The sequence below is a fragment of the Mirounga angustirostris genome, unplaced genomic scaffold (assembly GCF_029215605.1).
Source record: "Mirounga angustirostris isolate CCGP_5_RB_7025 unplaced genomic scaffold, mMirAng1.0.hap1 SCAF_9, whole genome shotgun sequence".
NCBI lineage: Eukaryota > Metazoa > Chordata > Mammalia > Carnivora > Phocidae > Mirounga > Mirounga angustirostris.
The window spans coordinates 131,603,951-131,625,513 of NW_026991717.1; the positions used below are offsets into that span (position 1 = coordinate 131,603,951).

Consider the following 21,563-nt stretch of genomic DNA (forward strand, 5'->3'; position numbering starts at 1 on the left):
TGCCACTTGCAACCTATGTAAACTCAAGCAAAGAAAGCCCTTAACCTTAGTCTCATCTTCTGTACCACAAAGACAGTAACAGCACTTACCACACAGGGCACTTGAGGAATTAATGAGAATGCATACGTAAAGCACCTGCCTGAATTATACTACTAAAAACAGCAATCACAACCGATTACGGTACAGTAAATCTCACGCACTGTCTCAAAAAAGTGGTTTATTCCAATCTTCTGAATGGCTCACCAGTGACACTGATAAAAATAGTAGGGTCAAATGTCTTCTTGTCATGTCCACCTAAAATTAAAGTGTTTCCAAAGAAATTACTCCACAATCCTAGCTTCATGTGGCTTACTTAGTATTTCTTCGGAGTAGAGCAAAAATAGTCAAAATACAGAATGGTAGAGTTCAAAATTTTTCCCACAAATAGTAAAACTAAGAAAATGATCTTTCAATAAAAAAAATATTGAAAAGAATGCCTATTACTTACGGCACACAAATATCAGACAACTGTCCCTTCTGTTCCCTTTTCTCTTTTTCCTTATTAATTTCAGAATATGGAAAACTAACAAATCTATTTTCTGAACAAATTCATTTACAGAAACAAATTTCCCTTCTGATCTGTACATCAGTAAATCAATGCAGTACAATGTTGACTAATGCCTGCTATTTATAACAATATCCTTCTGCAGGGAATTCTGAATGAAGTCCGTCTTTTTCATCCCATAAACTACAATAAAGTTTTATATATCTCTTACTTAATCTTCCAAAATTTTGTCTAATTTTTGTGTCTAATAATCTTGGCCTACAATACCAAATGGAATATTGTGAGTAACAAATGGATTACATGGGTCCACTTGGTCTGAGAAGAAACTGCTCTCTTTTAAAAAACATGTTTATAAAAAGTTGGGTATAAAAAAGACAAAATTCTATCAACAGAATATTTAATAATTATTATGTAAAGGGCCTGAATTTTCACATATCCAGTTTCCTTAAATTCTTTATTGTGAAATTCTTCATTTTAAAACCAGTTACAGAAAAAGCACAGGCTAGATATCGGCAAGATGCTAAAAAGTAGCAGTAACTGACCACAGGATGGGATTCTGGCATACCTACACCCAAAGTTAATCAGACAAATTGAGCATTGTGTATTTAAGAACCCAAGTTTGTCTTTTTTCTAAGTATGGAATTTTAGCCATGTAGCACATAAAATATGTCTTACATAGAAAGTGGTAGAAAGACACTTATACATTAAAACAATCCATTAAAAACATTAATTTTGCAGAACGTTTTCACAAATAATGTTTAAAAAAAAAAGAACAAACCATGAATCATTTTTAGATTCTAGAGTTTTAACTAGTCAACAATCTTAGAGGTAAGAAAAGATATATATGAAAGTCACTGCAATTTTTTTGAATTCATCAATTAACATTAGAAACTCTATGGGAGAAAGCGGTACATTTGTTATCTTAAACTTTAGTGGTATTATAATACAAAGTTGATCATTATTCAGATTTTCTACTTAAAATGGTACAGTTCAAAAATTTTAAATGGTACATTCAAATTTTAAAACTGAAGATCAATATGATTTTTAAATATTCACATTATTCACAGCTGATAGAGGTGGCACACATCAACTGATTGCTTCTATTCTGCTTTAAGTAAATTAATCTATTTAGTGGGTAAGTACTATGGTAACACAACAAAGAAATGTGGTTTGCTGGTTTAGAGACATTCACAATTTGATGGGGGAAGTGGAAACAAATATATAATTACAATGCAATACAAAAAATGTAATTATTAGAAGTAAAAGTAGTTAGGAACACAAAGTAGCAGCAAATATCTGAGCATGGAAACTGGAAAACTATAGGGAAGACTTCAAAGAAGAGAAGAATGTAAAGTCTGAGCTGAGTATTTCAAAGTACAGAGAAACTTTGGGTAAGGGAAATGATAAAGGCTGCCTGATTTCAAATCTTCCTGTTCACCCTCCAAAAAAAACTACCATAAAACCAACAAAGAGAGGAAATAAAACCACATATGACCCATGCCTTCAGCAGGCTTAAGGAATACCACAACCTGGGGTGCCTGGGTGGCTCAGTCAGTTAAGCATCTGCCTTCAGCTCAGGTCCTGATGAGTCCTGGAACCAAGCCCCATTGGCTCCCTGATCAGCGGGGAGCCTGCTTCTCCCTCTCCCTCTATCCCGCCGCCCCTCCCCGCCCCCGCTCCTGTGCTCGCATGCACTCTCTCCCTCTCTCTCTCTCTCTCTCTCCCTCTATCTCAAATAAATAAGTAAAATCTTTTTAAAAAGGGAGGGGAATACAACAACCTTCCAATGACCTGTAATAGAAAAACAGACCAAATTCCAACCGAGCTCCTACCACCCCCACAGCCAAGTCTGGAGGTTTGGAGACAGGGAGGGACACCTAAGAGACATTGAAAAGAATAGAGAAGCACCAAGGACTTAGACAAAGCAAGAAAAAAATCATGCTCCAAAAGCATCCAAAATAAAAGCCAAAAGACTATACACGTACGCCAGGACTTGTACTTTAAAGCACTAGCTAGGAAAGAAGGGATTGGACAGAAATGGCAGACTTGGAGAAGCACAGCTTCAGAGGACAAACCAGGTAGAAGGAGATGTACCCTTGGGAATATAGAAGTGAAGAGAAAGAAGAGAGTAAGAAAAGAATTAAGGATGCCACAGAAATGAAAGAGAAACAAGACATGCCCCCACCCCACCCCCAACACCACCCATAAAAGAAAGTGCACAGAGGAGGGTGCTACTGAACTCTTCAAGTAGGGAATGAACAGATAGATACACAAAAAAAGCAGGTCACAGACACAGAAAGACTACTATGACAATCAGAAAATGCTAATAAAAACATTTCAGCTGATAAATCCCTCCCCCTCCTTTTGAAAAGCCACAAAGCTGAAGAAAATGGTAGCACAACATTCCAAACTCAATTTAAAATCTTCAAACAAGCATTTGTGATATGAAAAAAAATCCTGAAACAGAAATACAAAAACTAAGAACAGAAATGAGCAAACAAACAACAACCGAAAAAAGAAATGCAACAAGAGTTGAACTTAGAAAAGAAACAGAAAAAGTACATTTCTTCCAAATAGACTGTGAGGGGTGCATCTCCCCACAATAAAACACAGGGAAAGGAAAGAAATTTATTGGCAAAGGAATGAGCATGTTCACATTACAACTTGCAGACTGGTGAACTATGAACAACCCCTATGGACAGGCAGGTAGGGCCAGATCACAAAGGACTTCGAAGGACAAGCTAAGGTCTATTGATTTCATCTTCAAAGGTGGGGAGGCAGTATAATCAAGGAAGAAGAGCACGTTTTTGGCTTCAGATGCACTCAATCTCTACCAGTTACTAAGGCTGCACCAAGCGATTATTTCTACCACTCTAAGCCTCCTATTTGTAATTTGTGGTTGGTTGGTTGGTTGGATGGATGGATGGATGATGGATGGATAGGTAAGCAGACAGACAGACACATGCACACACACACACATATATACACACAAATAACAATTGTACTTGTCTGAACCTGGGTTTCTCCCAAAAGCAGAGCATCACAAAAGGACTTGTATAGAGACAGTTTAATTGGCAGAAGTAAAGGACCACGGAGGGTGAAGCCAGAAAGGAGCATGAGCCAATATGAGGGCACCCTACTGAGATCGTCATTGCTGTGAGCAACTGGAACTCAGTCTTGCCAAACTCTCTGAAAATGATTAGAAAGCTGTTAGAATTGTCTGTGCAAAGACAAGGAGAGCATTTCTCCATTGGTGTCTGCTCCCTCTAGTTAAGGGTTGCCCTAGGAGGAGCATTCACTTGCAGGCACTTCCAGGCTGAACAAGCCTCTGAACCCTCCTACCTCTATCTCCTGCTAGGTGGCCTTCGAGAAGCCCTGGAGCAGAAAGGAAAAGATGGGCAGTAAGCATACTTGAGATAAGCCACTGTCAGAGCACAGTGAGTCAAAGCCTGCATGAAAGAGTTGGAAAATGATGTGAGGTGGTGCTTCAGACCCAATGGATAGAGTATAGCTCAAATTCCCTTCCATCTGGGTCACTGAATACATGTGCATCAAATCATCCCATTGTGCACCTTAAACTTATACAACGTTATATGTCAATTAAATCTCAAATAAAGCTGGAAAAAAATTAATTGGTCACAGAGTCTTTCAAGGAGGAGCTAGCATTGCTCCTAGGTAATGGTGACAGGGAGGAGCTTATCTTGAACTCAAGGAATTCCTGAGGGTGTTTGTTGTTGCTCTGTGCCTGATAAATAATGCTGAAGATGCATTTGGAGCAACCACAGTCCAAGGACAAGGCAAATGAAGGCTCAGATCCCTCCGAGATGAAGATCTTAATCAAGTTAACATCCTGGTTTATTGTCCATCATTTGTGGTCCCATGATCTAATAGCCATTGCCACAGATGTCTGTGGGTCAGAGCACCCACCAAATGCCACTCCGGCCCATTACGATAATTACATCCACCTTGCTCCTGATTAAGTGCCACCATCCAGCCTCTGTTATTCCAGAATCCTATCATTTCTATGGACACTAGGGAACCTAGTTCCATGGAAGCATCTCCTATCAAGCCCAGCCTGTTTCCCCTTGCCAGGGCATTCTGTATTACCTTGTTAAGTGTTTTCTTTGGACCTGCCTAAGGAACATGATCAGATAGTATGTTCTCTAGCCCCATAAAATAAATCCCTTCTAATATTCTTTCTTCTTGAAGACTTCTGACCTTGATACTCTGCCAAAGCCATTCTTGCATATTTATCTAATTTACTGTAGGTCATATTCATGTCCAAGATTCAAGAAAATATCCCTGCAGTATATTAGGACCAGGTTAGTAGGATATTAAATCCTGAGTTATGAATAGTGCTCCCATGTTAATAAAATCTCCCCCATCCAGCCTCATTATTCTACCACTCCTGGCCCCATACCTTCAAGATCCAGTCCCCAACATACTCCTCTGTTCCTATTGGTACATATTAGCTAGGTCCTGGGATTATTTGTCTGAGTATTTCCTCCCAGAACAAGGATATCCCTGATTACATTATGCTAGGATTGCATCTAGTTGTTCTAGAGGCAGGAGGTGTAGAGGGGAGAGCAGATTCCAAAGAGGATAAGCATCATTTGGGGAGGCATGAACCTCAGCCAGATCTTTGCATGGTCTCCAAACAAGGGAAGGCTGTTCTAACAAGGCATTAGTTCTGCCTGTCCAGAGGATCAGGGAAATTCAGGGGTCCAAAACTGTCAGGCTCATCCACCCAGATGTTCCCATCACAGATCTCAGGGTCCTATTCTTCCCATATGAGGGTGCTGACTTTGGCCCTAAACACTTGTCGAGGGTACACAGAAGAAGACCTACCATGAACGATATAGAATAAGGAACTTATATAAGCGTTTGACCTCACACAGGTATGGGAGTTAAACCGTCTATGTAATACTGATGGAAAAGCCCATACAAGGATGCATTAATCGACTCAATCTAATCTGGACCTTTTGAGGAATGTATGGAATGCCCCTCAAAATTTTCCACCCTCAGGTCACTACAGAGAAGCATTTATTATCAGCTTCCATCCCCCAACGCGGAAGCCTGCCCCAGTGGGCCATTCACTCTGTACACTTCCGGGATATGCACTTGTGCTTTGTTGAGCCAGCTCCCCCTAGGATCCTAAAGCTTAGAGCAGGAGTCCAAATCCTGGGTCAGAAAGTGAAAAATGTGCGGGATGTGTACCTGAAATCAGACACCGTCAAACTGAAGTGAGTTAGTGAGCTGAAGCCCACACAGAATCGTTGGCCCCAGCAGGACTCTGGAGTGAGGCAGACAGGATAGGGGCCTGTGCACCAACAATTGTCAGAGACAACGCTAACCACAGGTGTGCTGGGAGAAGTCAGTGAGACGCGCAAAATGCTTGGCAGATCTCCTAACACATAAAGCTCAAAAAATGATAATTATTACCATTAGGTTAGACACTGATATAAAGACTGTGATAATGGTAATGGGTGAGCAAGAAACAGATAAAGGACGTATTTCAGAGTTATAAACGGACAGAATGCGGAGAGCGAATGGGTAGGCAGGGAGAATGTGAGGTAGAGGAGGAGGTCCAGGATGTTTCTAGCTAGGGTCCTCGCAGGATGGAGAATGACAGTGCCACTAAATATAATATGAAAAGCTGGAGGAAGAAGCATTACTCAGCTTGAGAGTGTAAGGGACCTGTGGGCTACCCACATGTTTTATGCTCAGCAGGCAGTTGGAAGTAACTGATCAGAAACTCAATGAAGAGAGCTAAGCTGAAAACAGACTTGGATAGTAGTTCAAGCCATGATGATGTTGGAGTTCCCAGGAAGAGCATGTACATTTACAAGAGGGATGACAGAGGATTATCAACATTTACGAGCCATGCAGAGAGATGGAGGCCAGGGAGATGGGGGACGGAGATGGGACAGCTAGCGAAAGAGAAGAACCAGGAGGAAGGGCACGGTGTCCCTGGGTAAACAGAAGACAGTACCAACACTTGAGTACCAACTGCTCTGAAAGAGGTTAAGTCAACCAGAGACGTTTCCACTGGATCAGGAAAATAGGGAGACCTCAGGGACTTTAGAGGGAACCGTTATGCCAGGCAGACTGAGATGGAAGCCTGATGTTACAGCACATCAAAGACTGAATGGGAGATAAAGAAGTAGAAACAGCTGTATAAACTGCTCTCTCAAAAACGGGTGGAAAAGAGAACGACAGCAAAAACTAGAGGGCCACCAAAGATTTTTTTTTTTAACAAGACGATTCAAATGTGTTCGTGGGAAGGAGAGTTTGAAGATGAGGGAAAGGTGGGGGGAATGGAGTAAGCTCTCTGAGGAAGTGGAAGATTGCAAAAAGAGGTGTGAGAGCACAATCTGACTCAATCCTCTTTATTTAATATGCTTGGATTTATTTTTAATACACCAACTAGGAAATATGTATTTAGCATCTAATTTGCTGAGACCAACCTAATAAAGTTATAAAATAACTTTTCTTATGAAATCTTGTCTTTTCTTACTCAACATTACAAAAACATAAGCTTCTTGGATTAATTTTAGTTTCAGTCAAAAGGTGACAATTGTATGCAGTGAGAAACAAATCTTCCTCTGCTATTTTAGTTCTTTTTTCTTTTTGTCTGGGGGGAATAAATGATTTCTAAAATCATTTATCAGATAAGCTCTAACCTAGGGGGTGTCCAGCACCATATCGACAGCACACACATAGCTTCGAATTCTAGAACTTTAACCCCCATCTGCAGGGTCCAATGAGCCCAACTGCAGGGAATGTACTGGGGCTGGAAAATACGCTAAACAGCTAGCACATCAGGTTCTTTTTAACTGCCAGGTGGTAAGCTATTCTGAAGCTGTTTAGATTTGTGGTTGGGCCTCAAACCATGTCTCTGGACAGCATTCTGCTGAAGGCAGAACAAAGTTATATTTAATATCTGTGTACTTTAAAACAATGCTGCCCACTTTTCTCTTATTGCCAGGGTCACTTACCTTGAAGACTCACTGTACTTTTGGGGTATAAAACAGCAGTGTTTACTTATCCAACTGATTTTGGAATGACATGATTGGGCCAATGTGAAAACTGAGTCAAGAGGAAAACAAATGCTTGTAAAGCAGTAACAAACAGCCTTTTTTTCCAATACGTGTACCAAATAAATTTAACTTAGAAGAACTGAACTAAATATAAAACACTTCAAAAAGAAGAAAAAGAACATTATGCTTACTAAGAATTTTGGCATGATCCAGAGAACATGTTCAGAGAACTGACCTCTGTGAAAGCACAGAAGCATTTCAATGGCTCTGCCTGAAAACCTCCTTTCTGTAAGCTGTTCTACAACATTCCGTAAACTCTCATCTTATAGCGTGTACATTGTGTTAACTTTCTGCATGTTTTTCTATATCTAAGAATTTTTAAAAGACCAGAATAACAATTTTTTAAAACAATGAAGTGATTTTTCTCTTCTTGAATAAAGAATTGCCTTTGCTTCACAATTCACAGAGGAGAAAAAAAATACACGGGCTCAAAACTCCCGTATCTTCCTGCCACCAAATCTACAAAGGCACCTGTATCCTCTCCCTCTTCCCTTTTATTATACTAGAAATAGTGGCCTTCTCTTATCAGAGGCCAATCTCTGCCCTCATTTCATGTCCCCCTTCCTCTCAGGGACCTTGCTGCCGTCACCCATCCACCCTCGCTGGTGTAGTTTCAATCTCTCTCTGTAGTGGATTCAGATTAGTGGTATCTAGCATGTTCTAGCACCATTCATCTTAAAACAACAAAAAATACCCACCTCGAACCCCCCATTTCTCTCCGGCTAAGTCTCTCTCTTTAATCTCCTCCAGAACCAAGTTTCTCAAAGTTGTTTTCACTTGCACCCATTCCTCATCCTGTTCCATTTCTGGCTTATCCCACCAACTCACCACCACAGTTGCTCCAGGTAAGGTGGGAAGCTGACCAGTCGGATCTGACACATGCCCGGAAGCACCATGTCTCCTGGGCTTCCACAAGCCACAGCACTCCTGGTTTCTCTCCTAGCTTTCCTTCTGGGTGTTCCCTCAGTGCCCCTTTGCAGCAACTCCTTTTCTACCCATCCTCTAAATGTTAGAGTTTCTCGGAGCTCAGTTCTGAGTCCTTTTCCTTTCTGCATTCTACAATCTCTCCTAAGATAATCTCACTCCCACCTGGGCTTTCCATGTCAGCTAAATGCCAGTGATGCTAGGATCATTCCCTGCAGCACAGACATCTTTTCCAAGCTTCAGACCCATACCCCAGTAATGAAGTAACACACGGTGGTTTAGATGGGCCTTGGGCCAGATTGCCTGTATTTCAAAATTAGTTCTTGTACTTACTTCCTGGGTAACCCTGAACAAGTCATGGAACCTCTCGAAGACTCAGTTTCCCCATCTATAAAACTGCAATAATAATAATACTCACTTCATAAGGTTGTTGTTGGATTCAATGAGTTGGCGATAGCACCTACTAGGTGGCACAAGGCAAGCTTCCATTATCCTTGATTACTATCACCATATATGTTCATCAGAATATAGCAAAGGCATCTCAAACTTGCTTTGATCCACATAAAACTGGGTCCTATCTTTTCTGCCCACCCCATATGCCTCATTCCTGGTTCACCATCTGTGAGTTCTAAGGCAGCATTCTAAGATGAGCCCCCCATGACCCTTTTCATGATCTCCTCCCCTTGAGTGAATGAATATGATATCACTCTTGCAATCAAGGGATTTTTATAGATATAACTAAGGTCCCAAATCATTGACGTCATGATAAGAAGATTATCTAGGTAGGCCTGACCTAATGACACAGCCTAGAGAAGAGGATCTAGAAGTCAGAGAGTCCAAGCATGGAAGCGCTTGAATTTCCATTGCCTAAAGATGGAAGGGCCAAAGGAAAAAGAATGCAGATGGCTTCTACAAGCTGACAGGGGCCCCCGGCTGCCAGCCAGCAACGAAACCAGGACCTCAGGCCAACAACTAGAGGAACTAAAATCTGCCAACTACAAGAATGAGCCTGGAAGTGGATTTTTATCCAGAGCCTCCAGATAAGAACAGTGTGGCTACCACCTTGACTTCAGCCATGCTGGGAGGACTTTTAACCCACCAAACTGTGAGCTAATAAATGGGTGCTATTACACCCCCTAAATCTGTGGTAATTTGTTATGCAGCAATAGAAAATTAATACACCAGTTGAACAAAAAACACCTTCAAACATATATTTGTTCCAGCCGGAAAACCCCCATCAATATCACACCAAGTTCTGCTGATTCTATCTCCTAAATACATCTCAAACATATTCACAATTCTTAATCTGTTCCCTACCCCAAATTGTATGTCCCATCTGAACTTCTGCAACAGCTCTTAACTGGTTTACCTTCTCACAATTCTCCTGACCATTCAATCCCTCACAGCAGTGGGAGCCATTTCTTAGAGTGCAAAACTCGTCTTGGAAAAATCCTTCATGACCTCACACTGCACTCAGGATAATACCTGAACACCTTATCATAACCTTCAAATGCCTCACAAAGTGGCCCTGGCTACCTCTGCAGCCTCATTTCCTGTGACTCACCTGCTTGGATATGATGCAGGAGCCACAGAGGCCTGTCTTCCAGTGTGTCAAGCCATTTCCCACACTAGGACCATCTGTGTCACTTCCTCCACTCAGCACCCAGTGATAGCCAGGGCCTCAGCTTGAATGCTACCATTTCAAAGAAGCCTTTCCTCACCCCTAACATGATGCCAGGCCACCCAATTAGACTGTCTCACAGAGCCCTGTACTTCTTCACAGAGTTTTTCACAATTGCAAACACAGAGTTGGTTGTATGATTATGTATTTAAGGTCTTTCTCTTAGATACAGCTCAGTGAGGGTGGGAGCCATACCTAATTTGTTCCTTGCGAAAACCCAGCATCTGGTACGGTGCCAGAAACATAGCAGGAATTCAACAATCTTTAATGGATGAATAAAACTGTGCCTATTTTGCCCAACTTATACATGGCAAAATTAGGTCAAGATTATGAGGTTATTTGTAAATGTGTGGGCCATTAGATTTATCTTAATCTAGCCATAATTATGATGCTTCCTTACCAAACAAATGATGTAAATATAAAGGACAAACGGGGCAAGTTCATGGGAAAGTGTCAGGGCAAATCTGCTAGGATTCAGCATTCATGCCCTCTTAAGGAAACAACATATTTAGATATGAGGTGCAACATTATCCTTACTGCATATTTTGAATAGTTTTTCCTTTAGGAAAAACATAATTTCACCCCAGCATTGATGCAGTTAGAGGACAGAGTGCTTCAGTTGACTGAATTTTCTAGCTAACGAAGGGATATTCCACCAATGTAAATAACCACCTGGTACAAAGACAGCCCTGTGTATGCTCTCCACCCTTCTGCCAATAGAATTCGTTTTTAAAAGTATGCCTCGGGGCGCCTGGGTGGCTCAGTCGTTAAGAGTCTGCCTTCGGCTCAGGTTATGATCCCAGGGTCCTGGGATCGAGCCCTACATCCGGCTCCCTGCTCCGCGGGAAGCCTGCTTCTCCCTCTCCCACTCCCCCTGCTTGTGTTCCCTGTCTCACTGTGTCTGTCAAATAAATAAATAAAATCTTTTAAAAAAATAAAAAATAAAAATATAAAAGTATGCCTCTATCTTATTGATTTCTCATTATTTCTCTCATTTTATCATTTTAAAAAAAAATCAAAAGTGCTATTAGTTAATCAAAGACCTCACTTATTTTCTTTTAGGGGAAATATAAAAATAGCAAGAACACCATATGACAAAGATTTTATTTAAGAAGCAAAACACTGAATAGAAAGTCAAATATCTTCCCATATTGTCCATATTGGGTTTATACTTTTTGTATATAACTGCATTTAATTCCTCCCATGGTCCAGAAAAGGTTCAAGACAAATTATTTGGATTAACTAAAGCATAAGAACGAAGAAAGAAAAAGAAGAAAGATTAGAGACATAAAATGATATTAGAAAGAGGCTTAAGATGCATGCCAGACCACAATTTTATGTGATACAGGCTTGAGCTGTGAAGCTTTCTAGCCCCAATTTGATAAAAGAGGGACCCACTTCACAGCATTCCTATGGAAAACAGAACAGCTGGTCAAAAGCAGCTTAGCTACGGTTGGTTGGTACTAAGATCAGAAAGGAATGTCTTCCTGGGGATTCCTTAGAGAGGACACCATTCTACTTCTACTAAGAACACTTGTTACCAGTCTCTACTAAAATAGTTGCTTAAATAACTGAGTGCTCCACATTGTTATCATACCCAGTTACCCAGGCCTGGGGCAAAATGATCTCTTGCCTCATCCAATCTTAAGCACGATTTATTAGTTTCCTATTATTGCTGTAAAAAAAAAAAATCAACATAAACTTCATGGTTTATTAACAACCCACATTTGTCTTCTTGCAGGCCTGGAGATCAGAATTCTGAAACTGGATCTTACAGAGCTAAAATCAAGGTGATAGCTGAGCTGCACTCTTTGGGGACACTAGAGAAATATCTAATTGGCAGCTTCCAGAAGCTGCCCGCACTCCTTGGCTCATGGCCCCCTTCCAGCAATGGCATCGATCCAGGCTCTGTTTCCACTGCCACATCCCCTTCTCTCCCTCTGCTGTCATCTCACATCCCCCTCTCTGAGTCTGACCCTCCTGTCTCCCTCTTATAAGGACCCTGTGATTACATGGGGCCCACTTGGATCATCTAGGATAATCTCATCTCAAGAGACTTAACTCAATCACATCTGCAAGGTCTCTTTGCCACGCAACGAAACATATTCACAGGTTTCAGGTTAGGACACGGACATCTTGAGGGGTGTGGGTATCTTTATTCAGCCTACCACACAAGACTCCATCATTTATCTATTTGCAGCTACCTAAATTGTAAGGATGGTGTCAGAAAACAGAAAACAGCAATGCAAGGCCAAACCTATATGGTAACAGTAAAGCTACCAGTAGGGAACTTAATAAAAAAAGTTTTAATTCAAGAGTTAATCACAGAAGCCTTTTAAGTAGCAAGTTCACCTTCTGTATTCCAAATAATGTGATATACAAAAATATTATTTACACAATTTTTTTGTCAGGAACACATTGGTTATAAAAAGAAGCACACCTACACAAAAACTTGAGTGTGAAGTAAAGTAACTGCAATACCAAGTACTGTACTAAAAATTGGGAACTTTACTTCCCTTCTCTCTTGAAGTCACAGGGGAGAATGCCTACTGAATATTAAAAAAAAAAAAAAAAGTGAGATAGCCAGCTCATTCAGTACTTTAGGAAGGTATAAAGTCCAGGCAGGTTACTTGATTTTTGGAGAAACAGCTACAGCTGAACCCAAAGGGACACCGCTAGGGACAAACATAATGAGGGAAAGATTCTATTTTAGACTCTATTCATCTTCCCTGACAAACCAGAGGAATGTAGGAGTGCTCACACCTTTGAGGTGCATAAAGAGATCTGTAAATCATTATGGGAGCTCAAAGGAAATAACTGTGACAACCCCTCCCTCTCACTGCATTCTGGGACTGACTTCCTTCAACAGTGTATTTAATTGCGAAGTTTCAGTCAACACATGATGTTATTATGTTAGATTTTTTCCCTAGAGTTTTCACCAAGCATCAGCTTCTTTTTCACAGGAAGAATTCAATCCTGCCCACCAAACCACTTATGTCTCCAGGAAGCTGAGGTTTCAAGATTCTTGCTATGGAGTAGAGATTAATGTTGGGTCTGATAGGACAGGAGACTTGCCACCTGAGAAGGTTTTCTCCCCAGTAGACTGCAAATACAAAACATACTTGAATCCCTCTTGACTTAAGGACTGAGGACTGAGATTTATCCCAGGAATGCAAGATTGGCTTAACATCTCCAAATTAATTAATGTAATACACCACATCAATAAAACAAAAAACAAACACCACATGATCATCTGCATCGATGCAAAATAAGCATTTGACAAAACCCAATGCCTTTTCATGATAAAAACACCCAAATAGACTAGGAAAAAAAGAGAAATTCCTCAACTTGATACAGGGCATCTATGAAAAACCCACAGCTAACCTCATATTTAATGGTAAAAGACTAAATCCTCCCCTCTAAGATCAGGAACAAGGCAAGGATGTGTGCTCTCACCAGTTCTACTGAACATTGTACTAAAGGTTCCAGCCAGGGCAATCAAGCAAAAAAATTAAATAGAAGACATGCACATTGAAAAGGAAGAAAATCTTATTCTTTTTTTTTTTTTTAAAGATTCTATCTATTTATTTGAGAGAGAGAGAACGAGAGACAGAGAGCACGAGAAGGAAGAGGGCAGAGGGAGAAGCAGACCCCCTGCCGAGCAGGGAGCCCGATGCGGGACTCGATCCCGGGACTCCAGGATCATGACCTGAGCCGAAGGCAGTCGCTTAACCAACTGAGCCACCCAGGCGCCCGAAAATCTTATTCTATTTGCAGATCTTATAAGTAGAAAACTTGTAAGTTTCTTTTAAGTAGAAAATCCTAAGACATCCACTAAAAACTATTGGAACGAATAAACTAATTCAGTAAGGTTGCAGGATACAAGATAACATACAGAAATAAATTATATCTCTATATATTTACAATGAACAATCCAGAAATTAAAGTAAAAAAAAATCCTTTTACAATAAAATATTTAGGAATAAAGTTAACAAAAGAAATACAAACTTATACTTTGAACACTACAAAATGTTGGGCGCCTGAGTGGCTCAGTCTCTTAAGCATCTGCCTTCCAGGTCCTGGATAGTCTGCTTCTCCCCCTGCTTATGTACAGTCTCTCTCTCAAATAAATAAATAAAATCTTTAAAAAAAAGAAAAGAAAAGAAAACTATAAAATGTTGTTAAAAGAAATGATCTAAGTAAATGAAAAAACATTTCATGTTCCTGGATCAGAAGACTTAATATGCTAAAATGGCAATACTCCCAAAACTGACCTACAGGTTCAATGTGATCCCTACCAGAATGCCAGTTGGCTTCTTTGCAGAAACTGAGAAGCTAATCCTAAAATTCCTATGGTAATTCAAGAGACCCAGAATAGCCAAAACCATTTGGAAAAAAGAAAAATAAGATTGGAGGACTCACGCTTCCAAACTTCAAAACTTACTAAAAGGTTACAGTAGTCAACACAGTGTGGTGCTGGCATAAGGCTAGACAGTCTAGAAATAAATCCATATATCTACGGTCATTTGATTTTTGACAAGGGTGCCAAGACAATAAAATGGGGAAAGAATAGTCTTTGAACAAATGGATCAAAAACCTAAATGTAACAGCTCAGACCATAAAACTCTTAGAAGAAAACAGGCATAAACCTTCTTAACGCTGGGTTAGTCAATGATTTCTTAGATACAACACCAAAAGCACAAGAAACGAAAGAAAAGAGATAAACTGGACTTCATCAAAATTAAAGACTTTTGTGCCTGTAAGGATACCATCAAAAAAACAAAAACAAAAACAAAAAAGCAAAAAAACTCACTTTATGGGAGAAAATATTTGCAAGTCACATATCTGGTAAGAGACTTATATGTAGAATACATAAAGATTCACATTTCAATAATAAAAAGACAAATTAACCAATTAAAAATGGGCAAAGGATCTGAACAGACATTTCTCCAAACATACACAAATGGCTAATAAGCACACAAAAAAACGCTTAACGTCATTAGTCATTAGGGGAACACAAATCAAAACCACAGTGAGATACCATCTCATACTCACTAGGATGGCTACAAGCAAAAAGATAGTAACGAATGTTAACAAGCATGTAGAGAAACTGGAGCTCTTGTACATTGCGACTGGGGGGTACAGCCACTTTGGAAAAGTTACAAAGTTAAACACAGACTTACCATGTGATCCAGTAATTTTACTCTTGGAATGTACCCAAAAGAAACAAAAACACAGATCCACACAAGAAACTTGTACACAAATGTACATAGCAGCATTATTCACAATAGCCAAAAGGTGAAAACAACCCAAATGTCAGTCAACTAATGAAGAGATAAACAAAATATGGCATATCCATACAATGGAATAGTATTGTCAATTTAAAAAAAATGAAGTGAAGATACATGCTGTAACATGGATGAATCTTGAAAACACTATGTTCAGGTTACATATGTAAAATTCTATTATATGAAATGTCCCTAGGCAAATGTACAGAGACAGAAAGAACTAGCAGTTGCCTAATGCTGGGGATGAGTGGTGAAAATGTGGAGTGGCTGATATAAATGGGCAAGACGTTTCTTTTTAGGGTGATGGAAACACTCTAAAATTAGATTGTGGTGATGGTTGTATAACTCTATAAATACACTAAAAATTCACTAAATTGTACAATTAAAACAAGTGGATTTTATGTGAATTATATCTCAAAAACTCTGCTTAATAAACATTGCTGCACGGCGCCTGGGTGGCTCAGTTAAGTCACTGCCTTCAGCTCAGGTCATGATCCTGGAGAAGCGGGGAGTCTGCTTCTCCCTCCAACCCTCTCCCCTCTCATGCTCTCTCTCTCTCTCCCAAATAAACAAACAAAATCTTTTTTAAAAATTAAAATAAAAAAACAAACATTGCTGCATCTACCTTGCTCATTCTCTCCAATCACTTGTTCTGGGGGAGCCAGCTGTCACGTCATGAGGACATTCAAGCAGCTGTATAGAGAGGTCCCCATGGGAGGAAATGAAGCATCCTGCCAACAACACGAGAGTGAGCTGTCCTAGAAGGGGAGAATCTCCAGCCCCAGACAAGTAAATCTTCAGGCGACTGCAGTCTCACGAGAGATCCTGAGTCAGAACCATCAAGCTAAGCATCTCCTGAATTCCTGACCCACAGAAATCATGTTGCTTTAAGCCACTAAGTTTTGGGGTAATTTGTTACACAGCAATATATAATTAATACTCCTTCCTTGACCCTCTCTTCAGTGTTAGGCTCTCTCTCCTGATGAAGGACATCTAAGGAAATGTCTTCCCAGCAACCCTTCCTCTCCTAAGAGTTTGGTTTCACCCCCATCCACATGTTCACTGTAGTAGCTGTCATGTTAGTAAATCATGATCCCATTCCCTGGCCTTAACTGATAATCTGAAAGTAGGCATCTGACCAAAGCCAGATAGAAATTTCTATACCTGAAGCTGTGGAAAAGGCAGTATCTCTCCAACACCTAAAGCTGTACGATGTAAAACTTGGGGTCTGTCAGCAGCCATGTTCTTTCCCATGTGGGAAAAAGTAGATGGCAGTGGAGAAGGATGAAGCCCATCACATGGAAATAAGAAAAGATTCAAGATGGAGGGAGTACAGAACATATGTCTCTGGTTCCAAGGATTCCTGATGCAACCCTGCCCTTCCAGTGGAAGAATGTATCTGTCTTGTGACCCCACCATGTACAACAGCACTCAGTACTTAAGAGATAATGAAATATTTATGAAATAAATGAATGGGTAAGATAATCCAATATCCTTCCTATAATACCCCCCTCTTTCTCTCTCTCTTTGCTGTTGTTCAACAGAGATTTGATTATTTGAAAACTAAAAGTCCTAACCTCTTTTTTGCTACCTTTATACTCTATATCTCTCTATTATTATACTTACGGCAATATATCCTAATTACTGGCTCACATGGCTTCCTGCCCTACTATCACGGGGCAAGATATTTGCTTAGTCATTTTTGGTATCATCAGCACCATTTAGTCTAGAAAACAGAAAGTGTCAAGAAATATATGTTTAACTGATGTGATCAATCCTTTACTCTTCATTCTTCAGTTTTTATAATTAATGTCCCCAATTTATCAACCACCTAACATTTACAAGATACTGGGAAACACGATAAACCACTGCTTGTTGCTTGGTCATGCATTTTCATCAATTCAATGAATTCATGCAACAAATATCTGAGTACCTACCATACGCCAGGGGCTGAAAATGGATCAAGGACATGGTGTCTGCCCTCAAGAACCCTACAGTCTAGCACAGACAAGTACACCGATTATTACAGTGTGTTAGATGTTACTGAAGATATACACATAGGCTGCTAAGCAGTAGCAGGGATCATGGGGAGTTCTACTTCAGAAGGCAAGACATACACAGTAAAAGATGACAGCCAGCAATGTGACATAGGCTAAGCACCAAATGAGTGATTTGTTTTCTAAGTTACATGGGGCTAGTCTGCACACTTTAAGAAAAGGTACCACCATGGAGTGATTTTCAGACTTTACATGCAACCAACAACTCCTGAGCACCTCACGTGTGCCAAGCAAACTGCTTCGCACTCTTTGAACAGGCTCGCATTCAACTCTCACATTTTGTAGTCGAGAGGTATGAGTCTGAAAGAGTGAAGTGACTTGCCCAAGTCTACACGGCAAGTAAGTGGCAGAGCTAGGATTTAGAATGAAGTCTTCCAATTCTATGTCCGAGTATACCATGCCATGCAATCTACACAACTGGAACACTTTCCATGTGGCTTTCATTGGCTTTTCATTCATCCTAGAGCACACAATACAGTGTTGGGCACATATGGGCAATCACCAACTGCTGACTTGATATGGCTATAATGTTTGTCCACATTTTGAGAAACAAAGGACCACAAGAGATCAAATTACTTTGGTGCCTATTATAACATCATGTGCTGACAAGAGTGCAGTTGGCTGAAGATGAGCAAATCTTTCAAGCTATATTTTAATAGTACTTTTGACCACTATATCCAGTCAGTTGCTCCAATGTTCAGTAATAAATCAAAATGACTGTTCATTTCCTTTGACAGTTAACAGTACTAATGAATTCAGTATAATCTCACCATCTATCAGAAAAATTTCTAAAACGCAAACTTGAAGGTGATGATTCACATGGTTAGCCAGGAAGGAGAAGTAAAGCAGTACTCATTGCTTTCTACAAAACTAGCATTGTTTGCAAAACCCAGAAACTGAGCAATTGGTTGACTACTAATAACAAGTAGGTTGCTCTCTGGTCATTTAGCAAAAAGCTGCTTGTTGCACCATGGTCAGTGGCTGAGGAGCATATGACTTCAAATAGCTTTTGTGATACAGCATAATTCTACCTATATAAATCAGTGAATTGTTACATAAGATTTTTAAAAAAGACAAAATCTCCACATCAAAGACCACCTGACATTGAGCCTGGCACAAATCAGATATTAATACTGAATAAATGTTTACTGAAAAAAAAATGATTTAATGGCCTTTTGAAAACGTAAGTTGTCTACTAAATGAAGAGAGAAAAATCAAACCAACCAAACCCACACAGATTATGTTAGGAACTCAAAAAAAAGATTATGGGGTAACTAGTTCAAGATACCTAAGAAATTCACAACGACAAAAAAAAAAAATGTTGAAATGAGTAAACATGCATTTGACAACCCTCTTAAATTAAATCACCACACTGGCACTCTGTGGAATGCTAACCAGCCATCTCATTAGTAATAAAAACAAAAAGAACAGGTGACAGATCTAACTTTACAATCTGTTCAAAATGGTAACAAGGTGTACTTGGCATACACCTGAAATCCGCTGCATAAGCTCTGTGTCTACATAATAAAAGAGTATCTCTATATGCCAAAGAAGCTGAATCATAAACCTTAATAAATGCTCACACGAACATTGAATAGTAATAACGAACTCTTTAAATGTATTAAAATGTATTGTCCAGAAATGAAAAAATATCTCTCATACCAGACTGGGCTCCACAAATCTAAACCCAAACTGTACTGATTAGTCCAAATAAACATTTTCCAAAATGAACAACTCGGACCCACACAACGAATAAAGTAATCTAACAAGTATAAAGCTTGGAGCAACTCTAGTGATCTAAACGTTAGAACATTAGAACGTGAGCGCCTAAGCGGACTGGTTTAATCGCTTTGACTTAGAGCTTTACATTTACAGAGCCTTCTTCTCAAGAGACCTCTGAAAGAATTCAAGGCCAAGTCTAGCATTTCATGATAACTGCAAATAAAAGCGCTCAGACCCTGAGCCCGCGATCCCTCTCTGCCTCACTACAGTCCGGACTCATGAAAAGCCCTGGGGACAGCCACCCCTTGAGCTCGTACAGGACCCCGGCACCTCAGGGGATGGTTCCACAAACCCCCACCGGGACCACCTCTAGGGAAGCAGAGGAGTGGAGGAGAAGCGAGTCAGGCTCCAAAACAAAGCGTCGTTCACCCCACACGGAGGAAGGCGCACCTCTCGCCCCGGACAGAATGCAGTGACAGATCAGTCACCTGTGCGGGACGGGGGCGCGAAGACATCCTCAGAGACTAGTGCCAACAGGCAGCTGTCCGCCGCTTCGCGGGCCCCAACGCCCCGCGCCCGCAGCGCATTCCCGGGCTGGGGAAAACTTTCGGTCCGCGCCCCCCGGGTGCGCCCCCACCGCCTGGGACCCCCCGGCTTCAGCCCCGCCCGCGAGGCCCCGCCCCCCGCGCCCACTGCCCGGCCCCGCGCCCCCGGCCCGCGCGGGCGCCCGCATGCCCTCGGGGCGCGCCCCCGCGCCGGGCCCGGCCGCCAGAGGGCGGGGTCGCTCACCCGTCCGCAGCTCGTGCTTGACAGTGAGGAGCTGCTCTCCCCCGGCGCCGCCGTCCCCGCTGGTCCCCGCGGCGCCGCCGCCGCTGCCGCCCTCCTCCATCTTCTCCCTTTTCCGATCCCGCGGGGTCCTACGCGGGGATCCGGGAGACAGCGGACGCCCGGCCCCTCAGAGGTCCCGCCGCAGCCCCAGGAGCCGGGGTGCGGCAGCTCCAGAACTCGGACGCAGCGACGAGTCTCTTTCCCGCTCTGGCCGCACGGTTCGCTCCTCCGCCTCCTCCCCCTTCGGCGGGCACCGCTAGTACCGCGCAACCAAACCGCCCCCTGCTCCGCCGCCTCCTCCTTCGGGCCGCTCCGCCCACAGCCAGCAAGGTAGAGGAGCCATTCTAGCCGCTATCGCTTATTGGGCACAGGGCGCGCGCATCTGTCAACGCCGGCTCTCATTGGGCAGTCCTCTCTGACGCTTCGGGAGCCGCCCCGCCCCGCTCCTCGAATTGTTGTTGCTTGGCGGGGAGGCAGGAGAGGGAGAAACGCTATCACTCCGATTGGTGAGAACTGAGATTCTGCCCCGCCCATTCCGCTGGTGCGCACGCGCATTCAGGACGTTCCCTTCCCTGACCTCCCCAGAACGGTCACACCCCTTATTCCCCAGCTTCGATCTGTTAGTAAACAGTGTCTAGTAGTCAGGAGGACTCGGAGTCAGTGATTGGCTATTGCTGAAAGAGGCGGGGATGGCTGATTGGAATGTTTGGTCCGCCAATCACCGTGGAACAGAGGAGGGGCCTGAAGGGAAGCTCATCTCACACACGTGTTTGCGGATATCTGAGGGTCCCAGCGGGCGATCCGCAGAGGTGTGCCCAGCTGGAAGACGGCGTGTCTTCGGAAGGTGTTACTTGAGCTAGTGTGCTCTATACCAGTTAAGTGGAATTTGTGCGTAAGTGCAGGTAGTTCTTAGACATTGCAAAAATTCACAATCCCAGCTCGCCATGAGGACGTTTGCAAAGGATAGGTATTTCCATTTTGTACAAGATACATACAAGGCACCAAGTGGATACAGAGATTAATAAAATACAATATAATTCCTGCCCCTAAACAGCTTTCAATACAAACGTGAGAAACAATTTGTATATACACAGGAAATATAAAGCAGAATTTGGAAGAAAAAAAAAACTGTCATACAAACAGAGAATGACATAGATGGCAATAATTATTCTCCGTAGGGGAACTGGGGAAGGCTTCTAGGGCAGGGGGGAATTTGAGATAACCAACTTAAAGGATGGGTAAGAGAAATATCAGCAGCAGACATTTCATGCAGAAATGGTAACTGTGAGCATCAGCTTAGAGGTAGAGAAGGCAAGGGTGGGTTAAATGATTGGTAAGACTGGATGGAAGTATGACCTAAGAGAGAGCTAAAAAGGTAAGGTGCTGTCAGACAATGGAGAACATTGACTACCATACTAA

General features: G+C 41.7%; 1 protein-coding gene across 3 annotated transcripts in view; it reads right to left on the reverse strand.

The window, feature by feature from the left end:
- The window catches only part of RPS6KA5 (ribosomal protein S6 kinase A5), a 184,413-nt gene extending 163,943 nt beyond the window's left edge, over nucleotides 1-20,470 (reverse strand). The window contains exon 1 of one of the 3 annotated variants that reach the window (XM_064571484.1): nucleotides 20,106-20,464. In XM_064571484.1, the coding sequence (XP_064427554.1) occupies nucleotides 20,106-20,205 (100 nt within the window). In that variant the 5' untranslated portion in view covers nucleotides 20,206-20,464. Of the gene's footprint in view, nucleotides 1-20,105 lie in introns of all 3 variants that reach the window. The other 2 variants (XM_064571485.1, XM_054513842.2) reach the window with 2 other exon arrangements.
- Between the last annotated feature and the right edge of the window lie 1,093 nt (nucleotides 20,471-21,563).